Here is a 19,355-nt window from a genome sequence, read left to right as displayed (position 1 = left end):
ACAAAATTTCAAGGCATATTTCATTAAGAGCGTTCTTAATGGGGTGAGAAAGTGTGAATGGGGAATAGGTAATGATTCCGAACACACAACCCAACATAGAGGGCACGAACACACACACAGGGGTGTGGCAAGGGGAAGGAGGAACTCTGTGGTGCTTCCCAGAGGAGCAGTGAGTGTCTGAGGTGCATTTTAAAACCCTGAAAACAGACCAGGCTGAGAAGAAGCTGAAACTGACGCACACACACTGTATATCTAAAAGACTTTTAAAACACTGAAAGCACAGTTGGGGAATAGCACACACACACACACACACACACCGTCTTTAAAATGGTGAAAGCTCGAGTGCTAAAAAGAAGCAGGTGGGAGAGGCGAATGAGTATCACGTTTCTTCCATATCCTCGTTCCCTCCATGCCCAGAGCTCCCGGGTACAGAGAGGGAAGGAGCGAGAGGAGGGAAGCGTTTAACACCGCGCTCACGCTCAGCGGCGCCTCAACGGTGTCAGTCTGTTGTGCTAAAAATGAACAGCCCCCCTCCTCCCATCCCACTCCCGTCATCGCTGTATGTGCGTCGGCCAGGAAAGACTTCAGTCAGACAAACTCCCGTGTGAGTTGAGTAGGGATGTGGAACGGGGCGCAGTTTTTGGCATCAACCACGGATCAGGTGGCACCAGCAATTCTTTCAGATTCCTCCCCGGTTTCTTAATGAATTTCCTTTAGAAGTGCTTTAGAACCGCCATACCTTCCATTCTGCTCAGTAAAAAAATGCTAGTGGGTTTAGTCTCCATTTCACACAAGACTTCATAATAATTGCAATTGAAATAAAGCTATATTCCAATTAACTACACATAACTCCAGAAGCAGAATTCAAAAAATCACGTTTCCTGTATAAAAAAAAAACATGCAAGTGGTGGCTGTTGCTTGAATGCTGGTTAATTTTCTGACCTCAACAATCAGGCAGACAATGTAAAGGTAAAAAACTAAACTGGATTAAGAACTCTTTCTTTAGCTTTGACAGGTCCAGCCTATCAGAGTGCTCCTCAAATTACCCCATGGGGACCATAAAGAAGTTTTCTATACTGGTGACAGAAATTTCTTACATGTTGTACTGCACTGCACAATACTGTACTGTAACCCTTACTGTGGATCCAATCTAATGTCTTAGGAAGGGAAAAATAATGCAAACTAGTTCAACTTTTTGGCATTCCAGACTCATGAAATAACCCCAAAAATAGAAACTTTAGAAGAGAGCTGGGTAAGGTTAGAAAAAAATGTGTATTGCTAATGCATTAATGCATTGTTTTCACAACCTGATTCCAGTAGCACAGCGTTAATTATATTGGAGCAGTTTCACAAGGTTATGGCATGAAATATGATGCACATTACGTTGATAATATACTTATTATTACACCATTAATCTGCTAAACCCCACCCCCTACCTCTCTCCTTTTCTCATCCCTTGCTTCTTGTCCTCCGGAATGCCTGTGCCAGAAGTGGAACAGAGAGGTAAGACAACGCAACTGCACCCCCCCATTCCCATCCCCCAAGCCACAAACACGTTCATCTTGTTTGAATAATGGCTCCGTCGTGTAGTGCCTTTTAAATGTTAATTCTGCAGACTACTCAGAACAGAGTTCCCTCACACTGTGCAGGTAAAGTGCCCACCCGACGCCGGGCGCAGGCATTACGGATGCAGGCCTATCACCTTCCCCTCTCCCAGGGCCCTGCCAGCCTTTTCGGCACGTCTCGCTGCCATGTAGTATTAAACGGAGGCTTCCTCTCATTTTAAACTGGAATGAACACAGCGTGTCAGCTGTTCACGCTGCTTCCTTAACACCGGTGACCTCTCACAAGAAGAGGAAAAGAAGCAATGGTGTATCAAGTGTCGCCATCATTTCCTGTGAGGATGTTCCCAATCCAAAAAGAATGGGAATTCAATAGTGGGAATGGAGCAGTGCGTTTTTCCGCAGCCAGCAGACACGTTTTTCGGTCTGTGTGACTCCCACCCGTCCCAGGGCCTCCTTTCTGTTTCCCCGAAGTGCACAATCCCACCATAAACAGGGAAATAAAATGTTCCGTGTGGGAAATAAATTTTCTCAGACAGGCAGTGGAGGATTGGGAATACAGCTCTCATTACGACACGTTTATAGTTCCTGATGGGAGATGGTGCAGAGATAGCAGCTCATGCTTGGATTGGGAGGGGGTCAGATTGTTGACCACACATTTCTCTTACCAAAGGAAATAATGAACATATATCAGTGTTTTCCAAATTTTTTTTGTATGGATTGTGCTTGGGACTTCCCATTCTACAAACACCCATTAATATCTTGCAAGGTCCCGAGTCCATGGAGCTGTGACCCATAGAGATATAAATCATGGAGCTCTGTATTGGCACTCATGAACAGAGAGTGGGGTTAAAACACTGACGTAATTCATCAGCGAATCTCTGAATCATGGGTCTCTTAGTGGTAATGACCGATTTAAGGCTGAGCAGTGGTCATTAGGGTTAATAATGTGAGTACAGATATATTCCCCAGGGCTCCTGAGATCAGAACATGTCCTCAATTTGGTTACTGTTATACACAGGTTTTAAGGCGGTAATTAATGACTGGTAGCATGTTGAAAACTCCTCCAATTATTTAAGGCTCCCTAAACCAGAGTTACATTGAAATTGTGTTACATGCAACTTGGGGTACAAAAGTAAATATGCATCAATTTAAAATGTGGTTTGAATGTTAATATGATAAATTGTGTAATTTATACAGAAGGCTGTGAATTTTTAAAAATGTTATACTCACTTTTATACAGCAAAATGATAAGCAATTCCAAATGTAGATGTTAGTAAGACATTGTTAGTAAGACATTGTTTTAGTAATAATAATAAGTTGAATTATGTTAAGTACACTCTAAATCCATCCATTTTCACAACCACAGTACTAGTAGTTAAACATTGAAAAATGTAAGAGGTTTTATTTATACTTGTTTAACACCTTTGCTATAAATGCCATATAAAAGTGTTTATCTGTTTATTTGAGTCTCCTTTTCGTCACCTGCAGTGTTTTTGTGTCCGGGAATACTCAAAGGACTGTCTCAGAGTGAACACCTCTTTGAATCAGACCATCAGTCTGGAGCCTGGTGCAAAGATCCTCTACAGTCATCTAATAAGATCTATTACATGCCATGGACCCCCTACAGAACAGACACCCTGACCGAGTATTCCTCAAAAGAGGACTTCATAGCAGGTCGGCCCACCACGACGTACAAGCTGCCTCACCGTGTGGACGGGACCGGCTTTGTGGTCTACGATGGCGCCCTTTTCTTTAACAAGGAGCGCACACGTAATATTGTCAAGTTTGACCTTCGTACTCGAATCAAAAGTGGAGAGGCCATCATTGCTAACGCAAACTACCATGACACCTCGCCCTACCGCTGGGGAGGCAAGTCTGATATCGACCTGGCAGTGGACGAGAACGGCCTGTGGGTGATCTACGCCACCGAGCAGAATAATGGCCGCATCGTGGTGAGCCAGCTCAACCCCTACACGCTCCGCATAGAGGGCACCTGGGACACAACCTACGACAAGCGCTCGGCCTCCAACGCCTTCATGATCTGCGGCGTGCTTTACGTGGTCAAGACCGTGTACGAGGACGACGACAACGAGGCCACGGGAAACAAGATCGACTACATGTACAGCACTGACAAGAGCCGCGAGACGTCCATCAACATTCCCTTCCCGAACTCGTACCAGTACATCGCCGCCGTGGACTACAACCCTCGAGACAACCTCCTGTACGTGTGGAACAACTACCACGTGGTCAAGTACTCGCTGGACTTTGGGAACAGCGACAACAGACTCAGTAAGAGCACACGACATCATTGAATTAAAAAATATGAATATTTTGAACACTGATAATAGCGGAAATCCACTAGGGATTAACCAAGTTCCCTGGTACTTAACATACCTAATAAAAACAGTGTCACACTGCAACTTTACAAGGATAGATAGATTTTCAAATGCCATATATTTAGATATGATATGCCCTATGTCCCTATATATTTCGATTTTTATACTGTTTGTTTTTTAAAAATCTATACGTATTCTCGTAGTTTCCATTTCAGCATGCGCAAGCACCCATCGTCTCAAGCACCTATTTTAATGTGTGTAACTAAAACAGATGTTCATATCTCTGTTCATCCACCGAGTGAAGCTGTATGTCAGACAATAGCCCAATTTATATGTCAATTTAGTTTATTTTGACATACATACACCATCAAAAATCAACTAGATGTCCATTTAAAATGTCCATTTGTAATAATAGTGTGACTGTACCCAGTTTAGGTTCTTAACACATCAGTATTAATATTAATCAGCGAGGACTCGTGTTCAGTCTGCTATCAGTGTATCCCTGCTTAATGCTCCAGGAATGAGCACGATGGACAGGGAATTTGTATTATTCTATAACTACATTTTATTAATCTAGTACCTATAAGGTGTTAACACAGAGAATGGGTGCCTGGATCTTGACAGGTTATATCCTTTTTAAAGTCTGGAGATTATTTATGATTATTTATAACAATGTTTTGAACTGAAACACAGGTTGCCGTTTTTCATCTGCTTTTTGGCCCCAAAGATCAAGGTCACAGATGCATTCTGCTTACAAGGAAATAAATTTGTCATCATTGGAGCGCAGCTACATAAAGCGCCGTTTATTTGCCGTACCTAATGGAATCTCGAAACAGCCTCTCCGAATGGCGCTTGTGTGTTTTCCCGTTTAGAAAATAATTATAACCAATGTCATTACTGCATCGTTTGGCTGAAGCGTAACAAAAGAACAATGCCGGGTCTGGAGAGGGGTGCAGGGCAGTTACTTATTCCAGTTTTCATCAAGAAGATGCCACTGTTAGAGGTTCACGCCGAGAGACAGGCGAGAACGTATTGTTCCATGAGAAAAATGGCCTGAGAACACACTCCTACACACATTCTTTCTTTCTTTCTTTCTATCACTCGAACACACACACACAAATGTAGCCGTGTACTTTAATGTATCTTTTAAAGGTGTTAAAGGAATCTAATCTGCTCTCCTAAGCAAAGCGCTATCCTGTCCCTGGAGCGCTGGCCAACCAACAGCCTCTCCCCAGCACCTTTAAGGCCCAACACCTTTGGCGCTCCGCTTTATTAAATGATTCAATGCTAAACCACGCTCTTACATGCGCCAAGGAGGCACTCTTACAACAAATTACAAGGCGGGAAACTTAGTTTTCACCGATCCCCCCCCCTTTGCTGTAATGGAGCTTGTCCGTGTCCGAGGAGGATATTTAAGAACAGAGATCAATCGGCATTCAGCGTAGCAGCAGGCGAGGAAGGTGTGAGCAGGAGATGAATAAATAAAATCAATGGGGGGGGGGGCTGGGCTGCACTCAAGGCATGGCAAACACGCCGCAGACAAATGAATTCGGTCCCTCCCGTTTCCCCCTTTCCTTCCCTGAGCATTAAATAAATAAATCCCCGGATGAATGCTTCATTTGGCGGCGCTATATTAGCTCGGCTCTCTCCTCATTTTCTCATAATGGTGAGATGAGCTGTTAAAAGGGCCGTCGCCGTCGAAATCCATCATTCAATAATTGATTCCTTATTGTGGAGAGCATTGGAGGGCAGGCTGAAAGGGGGCTGGCGTGGCCGGAAAGCCAGTTACGTCCGCGATCCGACTGACAGAAAGAAAGCTGCAGCGCGGCAAAACCGCCTTCAAATGGAAAGATTATATGCATGAGGGCTAAATTATACATACACTTTCATTCATCTTCTCCCTCTCCGTGTTACTTTAAAAGCTTGAGACAGGGCTGTCTTGTGGCGGCGGAACACGATCCCGTCGGCAACCGCATGACGAAACTGCTGAAAGGGGTTTTACGTACGGTGCCGCTCCGGTAGGAGATGGATTTTTTTGGGGGGGATTTGATTTTGGTGGCAGGGCAAGAAGGCCGTGTTTGATTATTTCAGCCTTTCCATCAGCAGTATCTGATTTTTGTGTGTGTGTGTTTGTTTGTTTGTGTTTTGCCGAATTTCAATTAGAGAGGTAATTTGCGGATACTCCCCCTTTCCGCGTTTGACCGGTGGCGTTGTTCAGAAGAGCGAGGAATTTGAGGCGAGAGAGCGACAGGCTCTCCTCCTTCTTCGCGTTGCTCGCAGGCCCACGCTTATCTTCCCCTTCCCTCCGTCTCCATTGTAGCTAAACCCACCCCGCCCCCTCATAATTCATGAACAAATCTGATGGCTGTTGCGTAATCCTCTCTGAACGCTAGATAAAACGCATGCATTTATTCATCAAGGGGAAGAAATTTTTAAGTTAACAGAACAAAGTCTCAGCGGCTCTGCCCAGGCCGTTGGCACCGCGGCGCTGGATCCGTGCGCTCATCTCGGAGCATCTGGCCCATTGCATATGCAAGAACTTTACAGGTCAAGTCCTAATGGAGCACACCTACACATAAACACACGGAGACGTTCACACTTTTGTATGCGAATGAACAGCAGGAGCGAGACTCTGCAGAGCCTAACAACAATCGGCAATGCCGGATTACATCAGAAACTGTAAAACCGGCTCAGCTGATGCTGCCGACTAATTTGAGTGTTTAGGCCTGTTGTTTTACAGTGTAGTCGTGACATTATATAAAATAAAGGCCAAAAGCGCCGATAAAAGCGCTGATTGGTAGCAAGAAGGCTTCAGGAAACGACCGCAAAATGTTTGGCTGCATGGAACGCGTTGTTTAACACCAGAGGCGGCCGATAGCAATCGCCCTGGGCTTCTGATCTGGGACCTGCTTTTTTGCCGCCCGGCTCGTAATGACTGAGATTAAAACGGCAATTGAAGAGACTGACTCTGGATCAGCGCCCAGCACTCGACCGCCTCTCCGAAGTGCCTTTGATCTCCCAGTAAGCCAGGCTGCCATTTCCTGTGGAAGCGATGCCCTGCCGGCTCTATTGTCTTTTCAGGCCGTAAAACTGATAGCCGTCAGTACATGCATGGGGAGGTCAGACAAGGGGTGGAAGAAAGGACAGATCAGAGAGATAGGGAGCTGGAGAGAAATGAGGGGCAGGGGGGTCATCAGCTAATGGTTGAAGGGAAGAGGCGGGGCAGCTGTGAAGGGCCAGCGAGATGCGGTTAGGTGTGACCAGATCTGCGATGGGCCTGCTGACGTCTCTCCCAGAGATAAGAAGATATCTGGTTGACTCCTTAGCTGAGATTTGCCTAGGCCCAGAGCTGCAGAGGGCTTCCGGAAACTTCCACCTGGAAACAAGTGCATAGGGCCGGCGCGGGGTAAACAGTAGAAGGTTAGAAGCTAGAGATGGCAAGGCTGATGGGATAGATAACCACAGAGATAGGGGAGAGAATCGATAGATGAAGAGATAGTGGGGAGAATTGGGGAAACAGAGGAAGAGATAAAAGGCGAGATTGGCTGCTAATGATGGTGGGGGGGCTGGAGGAGAGATGGCACTTCCTCGAGCCATGCGATGGGACATGGTTAAGAGCGGCAGCAGTGATGACACAGCTTTGGATCTGAAGAACCGCTGATTTGGAAACCGTTATCTTACACTCTCTTTGGGACTAGTGGTGACCTTCCTTACATTTTTCATATCACTATGCAATCTTTCCATAATAATTACTAATAATAATAATTTTTTTAAAATGCATCACTAGTATAAACAGGTGACGGTGTAGCGAAGATGTCCTGGTCACACACACACACACATATATAATCACAGTTAATGTGCGTTCAGAATGATTAAAATAATGCATTTATGTATTCATGAACATATTATATTTAGGTGACATGAAAAATATTATCTAACCACTTACATGCCCTAATTACTGCTACTTTACCTGAGTATTAAAAGTGAAGTCAGTTTAAATAGACAAGCAGTCCAGGATGCATCTTAAGATGTTTAGATGCAAAATGTAATTGAATCTTCTTCTGGCACACTGTTCAATATCATTACCAATACGGGGTCCTGCTCAACATACTGCATAAATTGTTGTTGATAAAAATTTATAACAGTTCATGCACTGTGCTGTTAAATTAATGTGCTCATTTGTGTAAATGTAAAAACAAATCAGCAAAAAATTACATTTCTAATTAATGGTCTCATTTACCATATCTCTAATGAGAATTATGCTTGATCATGCTGCCATGAAATTGGAAGAAAATTGTGTTACTGTAATACTTTTAAGAGTACTTTAAAAAATAAAAGTAGACTAAATATCATTCAAAGTGTAAACTATATTTTGGTATTTTGGTGACTGACTGGGACTGGTTTACAGTTCATCCCTAATGTAGGTGTGGTCTGGTGACTCTGGTCAGCTGTATATTGTGGGACAACTGGCCTTCTAGGGGTTTAGTGACCACTTATTGTCAGAATATTAAAACAAATGAAACTCCTTTTCCTGTTAATTTTCCTCATTAATTTTCCTTTCCCATATCTCTGTAATTTTGGCTGGTGGAAGGTGTGAGCGCAGTAGCTTGGGCAGGATGGGGGCGGAGTCGCGTCCTCTTACAGCGACACACTTGTGTTTGCTCTGCTCTGTCAACAGAAACACAGATTTGCATCCGCTGCCAGGCGAACCGAGGCGCGGCGATTTGCATTGGCGGGTTGAGTGACAGTCTGACACACCTGCTTATTGGGATCTGTGTTGATTATTTCTGGCTTTCCCGCGGATGAATGACGCTAATACCCCATTTTATCACAAGACAAATTGTGCTAACAGAATGTTGGCTGCTCTCAGATATCAGCGAGTGTATTCCCGCAGTGTGCCTCGGGATTCTGCTTGGTTACGGGGGTTTTAGGGTTTTTTTGGGAAGGAAGATGGACTCCCTCCCACCCAGCCCCGGTGTCAAAAAAGTGAAAAACCCCCACTAGCAACACTTAGGCAAACCCAAATAACACGGATAAACCTCAAGCGTGCTTTTGAGCCACAAAGACAGGCCTGTGAGAGGGGCACTCAGCCAGGTGGAGGAGCCCGGGCGCAGTAATGGCACTGGGCTTTATCGGCGGAGGAATCAGCCTCTCTGGCTGCTTTGAACTAGTGCTGAATTCAGTCTTATCAGCGGAGCAGGAGCTGTGTTATTAAGATGTGCATTGTCAAGTCAGTCAGTTAGACTGGACCCCAGAGCGCTGTCCCCCCCCTCCCTTTCCTCTCAGAGACACACTGACCATAGGGTTGCACCATCCCAGATTAAATGATCAAGATCTTTCACATTAGTCCTTCTGTAGAGCCACATCTCTGGCCATATAGTACTTTGACTGAGGTTCTTGGTCGCTCTGAGGAGAACGTTCAAGTGTGCAGGTGTAAAAGTCCTGCCAAAACCTCAACGATTCAGGGTAAATTGAGGTCATGTAAAATTTTAGCACACAATAATATGTTTGAGAACAGTATATGAATGTAATACAAACATTAATATATCATTACTTCACCTTTGAAGTAATGAGATGTTTATGTGTATTTGTATAGAGCTTCTTGATTCTGGCCAGAATGTGTCAATAGTGCTGCAGATGCAGAGTGTTGGATGGTTGTTTATTTCCTCAATGATCTTATAAAAAATAGCAAAACGGGACCTTTTACCTCCAGGTACAATTATATAGATGTTAGATTTACGAGTTTGGTTTTGCGTAGGCACCATAATATTTCTATATGTTGCAGATTTATTACTTTAGGTCCTCACAAAAATGTAAAATGTCTTTGCAAAGAGAAGCGAAAGCTGAGGATCATCTCTCTCCACTGGAAGCGGCGGGTTCACTGTACTCAAACCATGAATCTATCCCAGCTGTCACTGGGTATATTTAGTAAACGGCCATGAGAATGAGGCCGATATTCGAAAAAACGTAATGAGAACCTCTTCTTCTCTCATCCAAGTGCCCTGGCAGCCAATGCAGCCCCCATCAGCTTTGACAAAAACACAGAGCCACTTCCTGCTGGCCCCGCCCGAACACCCCCCCACCCTCACACCCACCCATCTCCCGCGCTGATTTACGGCCCGCTTCTATTTTAGAGCGGAACGGGCCGAGGAAAAGGACACATTCCGTCAGAATGCCAGGGTGTCCCAGGCTGCCCGGCACCAGCGGAGCGCCCTGACGTCAGCGCCAGTTTGGGGCCATTTCCAGTCCCTCAGGGCGCAGTCCCTCTCGTGGAGAAGCACTCTCTCTCTCTCTCTCTTGGCTGACAGACGTAACCGTTACATCGCCGCGTGCTCCTTCACCCTGCAGCCGATGATAAATGTTTCTGCTAAGCAGACGAGAAGCCGCCTCCTGTAACCGCGCCACCGTTTTGCTAGACCGGGCACGGGCCAGCAAAGGAGCAGTGGAGGCGACGCCGGCGCTGTTGTGACGGAGGCTTTTAGGGCGGGCGCAGGCTGGGGAGTCTGCCCCGGCGCGTCTCCCACCCGTCTCGTTGTGTCTCTTTCATCTCCTCCTCCTCCTCCTCCTCCTCCTCCTTCGCTCGGCTGACAAGGCGCCCGCTCCTCAGAGTTTAGGCTGAACTGTCAAAACACCACAGACAACCCTGGGCAGAACACACACCCAACACTCTGCGCACCGAGCCTGTCATGTGCTCGGCCCGAAAACATCACCGGTGAATAAACACACACACACACACACTGCCCCACTCTGACCCGGAAACTGAGAAAAACACACCTGCCAGGAGTGATTGATAGAGACACGAGTCACACACAGAGAGGACGGTGGAGGAGGAGGAGGAGGAGGAAGGGTAGAGGGAGAAGATGAAGCGGAGAAAATGCCAACAGAGGTGGTCGGGAGGATAAAAACAATACAATGAGGGAAGGGGGAAGTTCACTGTACCTCTGAGTCTAATGATGGCCCGCCCACTAAAAAAGCCATCAGCGGCAGCGGCGCCCTGCGTCAGACGGGCGGGGGTGAGACACGACTCACGGCTCCGCCTGTTTTTTCTTGTTGCTTTGTTTATGCTGATGGAGTTGCTTGTGCCTGTCAGGTGGTTGAAGCGTGGGGAGAGCTGGGTCGTTCCCCCGCGCTGTGACGTTCAGGCCTGCTGCAGCAGCCAATCACGACACACCTATTTGGCGGCGGCTGAGTAATCACTCCTGAGTCACATTTCAGTGAATTTGTACCGAGTTAGGCGCTTTAGGCCAGGGAGCACTTCGGCGACGTCACATCAGCCACGTCTTCTGGGGCTTTCTGAAAATGAGTACAGGCTCCGAAGCGCGCTGGTTAGCTTTAGCAGAGCAGGAAGTGAACGACTACCCAAAAGCACTATCTCGCGCATTAATTCTAAGATTGTAAATTCATTTTCAAATGTAACTAATTAATTGCACATTTTGATTTGGCCCTAAAACTCCTTCACTGTCTGTCTTAATTTTTATGTAGGGAGCGTCCTTGGAAAAGATAAACTTTGCATTGATTTGACAGGTGCTGTCACGACTACAGACTTACGTGGGAAGGAAGCGCAGAGGTCTGACATGCTGGGAAGGGGTTTTTATTATAGAATAAACAATAAACACAAATAAACAAATGCGGCTCGGTGGCCGAAAACAATTTAACTTAAATGAAGAACATAAACTTGTGGCGATTGCCAGAACTCAAAATATACACGTTTACCAAAAACAGGTCAAGTTCGTGCAGAGAGTCCACGAAAATGCCGTCCCTTCCGAAGGGGTGGAAATGTCCGGCATTTATGCGCCGTCAGGATTGGCCACCGGTGATAAGCACAGCTGCAGTCAATCCTGACAGGTGCAGCTTAACAGGTTCATTTTGACAACCATAATAATTTATTTTCAACCATACATATCATACCTGGATTTCCACAGATGTATATAAATTATAAAGGCATTTTATGATTTTACACTGACTTTCCATAACCACTTGGGTCATGGCTGCCAGAGCCCACTGGGTGCAAGGCCCACTTACCCGGGATGGGTTGCCAGCCCACAACAGCACCCACACACACACACACACACACACACACCATTCACTCTCACTCACACCTACGGACTCACCAATTCAACAATCCGCCTAATGTGCATGCTTTTGGACTGCTGGAGGAAACCGGAGAACCTGGAGGAAACTTGAGCCAACATGCCGAGAGCATGTAAACTCACGTGGTGTGAGGGCACCAAGCCATTAACAGCTAAATAAATATTAGGAAGAAATGAATTATAGTGGTCACCTCAACGGGAAGCCATGACAGGCGCCCGGGGAGCAGTGTGTGGGGACGGTGCTTTGCTCAGTGGATCAGGATTCGAACCGGCAACCTTCTGATTACTTCTGATTACCTTTAATATGTAATATATGTGATATTACAAAGTTTGTTTGGATGATGCTGTTTTATGATTTTGTTTTATGCAGCTCACTAAACATTGTGATCTTGATTAATTAATTCATATTTCAAGCTACTGATTTAATAAAATTTTAAGTAAAATTTTTCTTTTCTCTCCACAGTAGAACCTCCATCTTCTGTGCTCCACCCCAACCAGGAGCTGCCTCCCCTCAGGACGTCCACCACCAGCCGTTCTCACCCGTACACGGGCACCCTGCGCCCCCTCCTCAGCACCACCCAGATCCCGCGGGTGCGCAGCACCACCGCCCAGCGGCGGACCATCGACACCAACCACCTCCCCGAGCACAGTGTCACCCCCACGCCGCCGTCCCCCCAGCTCCCATTCGCCCTCGACTTCTGCGCCCCGCGGCTTGCCGACGACATCTCCTGGCCACGCACGCACCAGGGGCAGGTCGCCAAGCAGCCGTGCCCGCCCAGCACCGTAGGTAAGATCACGTGTGTGTGTGTGTGCGTGTGTCTGTGCGTGTGTGTGGGGGGGAGCAGCCTATCACAGGGACAGTGAGGCCCTGTGATCCTTATTCCAACAGATAAAACCGTTAAAAGTATAATAGCATGAAGGGAAATAGTTATCATGGAATAATAGGCTTACGCAGTCTCAATTCAGCCCAGTGAAGAGATAACTACACGCTATTGTCTTAATTAGCCACAGTCTCCATGGCACATATAATTGCCGTATATCAGCCGTGGATGAACAGCGAAATAATGCACAGGCAGCATAAAAATGTACAATTGGACGAGCCGCGTCTGTCGCAGAATTAGGGTAATTTTCACTCTACAGTGCACTGGCTCGGCCCTTGTGGGCTCGGGAACTGGAGCGTGAGCCTCGTGTTTATGAAATATAAGGCCGAAGGAGGCTTCATTGTGCGGCTTCACAATGACGTGTCGGTGCACTGAACTCTGGGAGGAAATTGTGTTAATGTGAGTCCTGCCTGTGTGTGTGTGTGTGTGTGTTTTCAGGCGTTGCCACATACATGTGCACACCACTGGGCTATTGGGACCCCCAGGGCCCGGACCTCAGCAACTGCTCTTCACCGTGGACCAATTACATCATGCAGAGGGTGAGCACACTGAGCATCGTGGGTAAGAGGCTTTGGCGGTTGGCCAGGCGGAGTGGGGATTGAGTGTCACAAAGCTCTTTGAAGCTGGAGGATGTTTTATTTTACTGCAGGACGTTGCTAAATAGTGGATAAATGATGAGGGCAAAAAATCATTAGGTTTTTACCTCTGTCCCGCTTGTCCTCTCCATTTCTCCTGGTCGTCCTTTCTCCTCTCTTCCATCCCTATTGATCCCCCCTTCCTATTGCTTTCTGTCCGCAGATGCGCTCGGGAGAGACGGCGGCGGTCATAGCGCAGGAGCTGGCGGAGCAGACGAAAGGGCTGCTGCAGCCAGGAGACGTACCCTCCACGGTGAGGGCCATGGCCCAGCTGGTGGAGCTGCTGGACATTCAGCTCAGGAACCTCACGCCAGGGGGCAAAGACACCGCAGCACGGAGCCTCACCAAGGTAGGATAGAGTCGGGTGGAGCAAAGCAAAGCCATAATAGCCAATAAATTAAATCCAGATGGCGTTTCACCCATTCCATTACACAGTACAGTATGAAAGAAAATAGGAAAAAACTGTGGAACTATGATGCTCCGTTAGCCATTTTAAAATAAAGATTTAGCAGAAAATGACTGACAGCCGAAGCATGAAAAAGCAAAATTAGTCCTATGAAACCTGTAGTTTTAAGAGTCATAATTCTTATTTAAAGCCTATTAAAAATTAGAGCTTGGTCCCAATAATAGTAATAGTTTTGTCAGCAGTAATGCCTTAGATAGCAATATTGTGTGTGTACATAATTAAAGACACAAATCGATTATTAAATAATTGCATGAAATGACTAAGATGTGCAAAATGTATTGCAACAGTGCCAACTCCCAGCAATACAGACCACACTAATAGCGCCACAGTATTAGCATTTGGCTTTTATAGTAAGACCACAAGTTCACCATCAGCGGATGTGGTGACGATGTCTCCCATTCATTTTCAGTGGTGAAACATCAAGACGGGATGCATGGTGCATGCTGGGAATGTTGCAGGAAAAAAGCGGGGGAAAAAGTGTAATCCCGAAGAAGGTTATGCAAATGAGCGCATCAAAGGCAGTTTTGTTTGTGAGGCACTGATCTTGCTCACCCAAGAACATCTGCTGATTAAACATTAGTACTCTCTGCCAAATGTTCCTAACCAAAAAAACAAGAACTTGATCCGTGACTGTCATAAATCACAGAACAAAAATATTTATGCAATCACATTCCCACCATAAACTCTGATTCCAGCGGGATGGTATTTCTTTTTGGCACAACTGCAATCCAGCAACCGCTATGCTGACAAGCATGTGGACAGAGGAACCTTACATCTCACTCGTAATGTCTTCACGTGGCCCCTGTAAATACTCTGATAATACATCATTTTTTTAATTTAAAAAACTACGCCAGGAGAGAGGCCTGGGATTGGAAGTGAAGAGTGTGTTTATGGCTTTTATGGTTCCTGTATGTGATTTACAAAAACAATTCCATGTATTATTATTAGTAATAATCAATATAAACGCAAAGTAATGTAGTAGGCTACAGTTGCCTAGCAACATATTCGTAGACATTTGTGCGGTTACAGTTGTGTGTGTATCCAGTGTTGTACACAGCAGCCATGAAGATTCTTTGTGTAAATGCATGAGTCTGGTAGAGATGTGCTGGAGATCCAGCGCGCGATGGCGGCCAGGGCTTTTTTCAGCAGGTTGGAGGTGAGCGCACACAATGAATGGGTTTTTGGTACGGGCTAAGCTACCTCATTACGAGCCACCGAGGATTTGCACCAGGGGTGTCAAACTCAATTCCCAGAGGGCCGGAGCAGCTTCACTGCTCAGTTCTTCCCCTGTTCCACCGCAAGCACTTAAGAGTTTAAGAACTGGTGCACACTTCCCAAAACCTGCAATCTTGGGTCCATTCAGTCAGACGCATCAAGCCATGAAATTTGCATGCACGGTGGGCGATAAGGGACAGAGAAGTGGAATGAGATCTGTGAAATGAGGGGAAGCTGGTCTAGACAACTGTGAATTCTACCATATTAATGCACTTTAATACACCTGCAGTTACACTGAAGCCCTTACTGGGGACTTGAACTCATGTAAAAGACGTGAAAGTAAACAGTAGGTTTACTCGTGTTGTGCTCCTGCCATGCAACTGATGGCGTGCATCAGTTACCATCTGTGGTAGTTCAGACTTCTTTCGTACATTTCATAGGTCAAACCTGCGTTTTAGTACAGACCCGTCCCGTTCTGCCATGACACCAGCACGGAAGCCTTCTGACCGGAACGAAACTAACCACACTTCCTCCAACAGCTCCAGTATATATCACCCGGGATGTTCACTATAAGGCTGCAGCGCGCAGCACAAAGACCGATGTAAATCTGCAGCGCTGTGCCCTGGAGCCACACACACACACACACACACACACACACATACACGTATTCTGGCAAGCGGAGGAATTAACATAATAAGTTGAGCTTACGGACCGAAAGGCAGGTATTACTGTGCTCTATCCTGACGCTTTCACTCGCTTCCTGGATGGTGCTGCCTCACCCCTTCAGACCACCTAAGCACCCCGCTCCCCGTCTCTCCCACATAAACAACCAGAGCAGCCCAGACGCCGGCTTTGCAGCGCTCAAATCGTCCTCTAAACCACCGCTCTGCAGCGCTGCAGGAAGACACACCGACATTTGTGCCGCCATTCACCGGGCGAAAGGGGAGCAGGGGAGACTGAGCACAGGCACAAAGTCACCGGCCGCTTTCTTGGACTGGTTTTGTGTGTGAGATGGTGGGGCACCATCTAGGCCTTCGAAAGTGGTCTGTTCTGATCTCCAACAGCCACATCAGCTCCACACTTGAGCGTTGCCCTAATGTAACCGCTGATGAGTGGCAGATGGGATATGCCTAATAAAGTGGCCAGTGAGTGGTGTACAAACAAGTTAGATGTTCGTCACGGCGAACATTTGTGTGATGGATGTCAATGTGTCTGTGTGTGTGAGGCAACATAATCACAGAATCTTAGGACATCTCCCCCCCCCCCCCCCCCCCCCCCCCCTTTCTCTCTCTCTCTCTCTCTCTCTCTCTCGTTCTCTGTCCTCGCCAAGGCCCGAAGGCGGCGCTGACAGAAACACTTCCTGCTCGGTTTAAGCAGCGCCCGCCTGCGTCTGTATTCAGCGCGCCCACCGCTCTCCACCAGCGACTCTGACACATGAAAGACGACAGGAAAAAAAGGCCTCTTCATCACCACACTCATCCCTCTGTCCTTCTCCTCCTCTCCCTGCCTCCCTCGCTCCCTCCTTCCCTCCATCTCGCTGCATGCGGCAGAGCGGCAATAAGGAACGCGGGAGTCCTCTCCGTGGTCAAGCGCACGATTAAAAGGCGTTTTTATTATGTCACATTAAATATTTATGCTTTTAATTACATGTGTGAACGCGCCCCACCCACCTCCCCTCCTGCACCGAGGCGCCGTTCCGCTCGATTCTCGTTCGACCAGCTGCACACTGGTTTACACACGGCGCTCAAATGATATGTCTTACTTATTTAACATAGAAATTAGGTCGCTCGATGTGAGTGGAGCACCCGACTATTACAGTAATTGTAACAATGCGGTTTTACAATTTTCCGTCATTTTAGTTTGGGGTGGCAATTAAGCTCAATTAATGAGAGAGATGGAAGAAATTTGCCGCTTTTATGGTGCATTTCATCACATGATACATATTATTAATTACACTTATTATTTTCCCTTTGTTTTGCAGCTCCAGAAGAGGGAGCGAGCGTGCAGGCAGTTCATCCAGGTACGTGATCCGCAGCCGCCATGAACCTCCGGCAGCACGGTTGTTCAGATCACATCAAATGCTTCTGATGCAGCAGAACGGAACACAAAAATAGTTTTAATGCTACAGATGGAAAAAGGCTAATCTGATTTTTTTTTCTTCATAATCTGGGTACAGTGAGCAAGATATTTAATGATCCATTGTAAATTACAGAACCTTAAATAAAGTCATATTGGGCCTGTACCTGCAAGTTGTGTGTTGCCGATGCCACTGAGGCTGGTTTATATGAGCTCCTCGGTAAGAAAATTATATCAGTAAGAATACAATATTGCAGATTCATTATTAATATTGCACCAGCTCATGATGCTATAACAAGGTGCAAAGGGATTATTTTGCAGCCCTAGCATGCGACATTTAAATGAAGGTTTTTTTTAGGGATGAAAACATGAACAAAATGATTATTTTCCTTTCATCTTAGCAAAATTGTCACGTCACCAGGCGCATGTGCTTGTTCAAAAAAGTAAAGGACGAACAAAGATATAGGTATCTATAAACAGTGAAGCCGCGACTTGGACCTAAGCTGCTAGCATGGACCAATCGGGCTCTACTCTGTGGCCACACCAGCCCACCGACCATAAAACCCTGCTGGTGCGGACCGCACCGGGACTTCCCTGAGGCCACACAGCAGTAATTCACAGGGAAGCCTGCGGCCGCACCATCGCACGGACTCGGACAGACAACACACACACCGAACACCATACACCACCGCACACTCACACCATGCACACATTCAGACAGCTAAACAAGACCGAACCCGGAACACTGGTGCAGGCATTCTTTTAAAGGAGGGAATACAGGCATCGGGAAGCGGCGTGGCATGCACTCAGTGCCCTGGAACTGGAAGCCATGCCCTGCTGATGCTGGATGTCGGGAGGATTGTTACAAAAATGTGACATTTTTACAATAAAAGGCCTGCAGCATCCCGGGTTTCTGACCGGCCACTGCCCAGTAGTTGATCTCATTTGCATAAAGTTTTTACTTACGATTTCTGTCAATCCCACAATCCCTTGCCCAGATTTGTCATGGAGCTTCACTATAGGACTTTTTTTTTACTGCAGTATAATGCCTCTTTATTGGTTAACCCATGTAGCTCAGGCAACGAGCATGAAGTCACTGGTGTGTGTGGATGCCGTTCTGCTCCAGTCTTGTCTAAGTGTGTGTGCGTGCATGTGTGTACCAAGATGAGATGTGATGGGGAGGGGCCTTCAGAGCTCATCTATGTAAATCCAGTGAGTTTTTCAGACCGTTTCCTGAGGCGGGCAGTTTTGCAATGCGCCAACGCAAAGCAGTTTTTCTCCTGCGAAAGCATCACTGTCAGCACGGCTCAGCAATGTCACAGTGCACAGGGAGGCCACACACATGCACATGTGACTCACACACTCATACACACTGGACGCATGTACGCACACACACACACATTTATGCAATGCTTGCACATTTTTTGGTTTTTATTATTGGGGGGCAGAGGTTCATAAATGTGTAAGCAGTGTATTACACTCTCCAATTAATCAGCCTCTATTGGCCAGAACTATTTCCAATTTTCCCATTTGGCCAGAGTTCCCCTTAGTAACCCCTTAATAGACTTCTGCTTCAGGGTACTGACTAAACCGCTACACTAGGAGGTATCAGTGATATAAGTGTACATTGATTGGCCAGGACTCGTCTTAAAAAGCTCTTTACACATATACTTACAGACATGCTCACAAGTGGGACATCTGACCCACTTATGTCACTAGACAGTACAAGTGGTGCAAATGCAAACAGTTAATGTACTCTAGGGGGAGCTCCCCGTGTCACCGGTTCCTGTAACTAGCCCATGGGTCGGCGACCCTTTAATGTGGACCCAGTTTCCATAAAAGAAAAAGCACCAGGAGCCACAAATACTTTTTGACATATAAAATGAAGGTAACACTGCATATATTATTTTAAAAACTAGACTAGTGTGTTGCTTATGAAATTTTATTTATACAAAGATAATATTTCGTGTTGATTGCACGTGTGCGGATGGGTTTGGTGAACACTGCCAGAATTGCATTTTTTTTTTTTTTGCGTGACTAATTGATAACTTACTTATCAACTTAAACATGTGGACATTAAATATTGTAAAC

General features: G+C 46.3%; 1 protein-coding gene across 11 annotated transcripts in view; it reads left to right on the top strand.

Moving 5' to 3' along the window:
• Positions 1-19,355, top strand: part of adgrl3.1 (adhesion G protein-coupled receptor L3.1) — a 111,724-nt gene that overhangs the window by 54,459 nt on the left and 37,910 nt on the right. For all 11 annotated transcript variants that reach the window (XM_028975557.1, XM_028975558.1, XM_028975551.1 and 8 more), the window contains exons 6-11: positions 1,489-1,503; positions 3,054-3,854; positions 12,455-12,778; positions 13,311-13,411; positions 13,671-13,856; positions 17,170-17,208. In XM_028975557.1, coding sequence (XP_028831390.1) covers positions 1,489-1,503; positions 3,054-3,854; positions 12,455-12,778; positions 13,311-13,411; positions 13,671-13,856; positions 17,170-17,208 — 1,466 coding nt within the window. The remainder of the gene's footprint in view (positions 1-1,488; positions 1,504-3,053; positions 3,855-12,454; positions 12,779-13,310; positions 13,412-13,670; positions 13,857-17,169; positions 17,209-19,355) is intronic.

This window comes from Denticeps clupeoides, chromosome 4 (assembly GCF_900700375.1).
Source record: "Denticeps clupeoides chromosome 4, fDenClu1.1, whole genome shotgun sequence".
NCBI lineage: Eukaryota > Metazoa > Chordata > Actinopteri > Clupeiformes > Denticipitidae > Denticeps > Denticeps clupeoides.
This window is presented reverse-complemented; position numbering and strand designations above follow the sequence as displayed.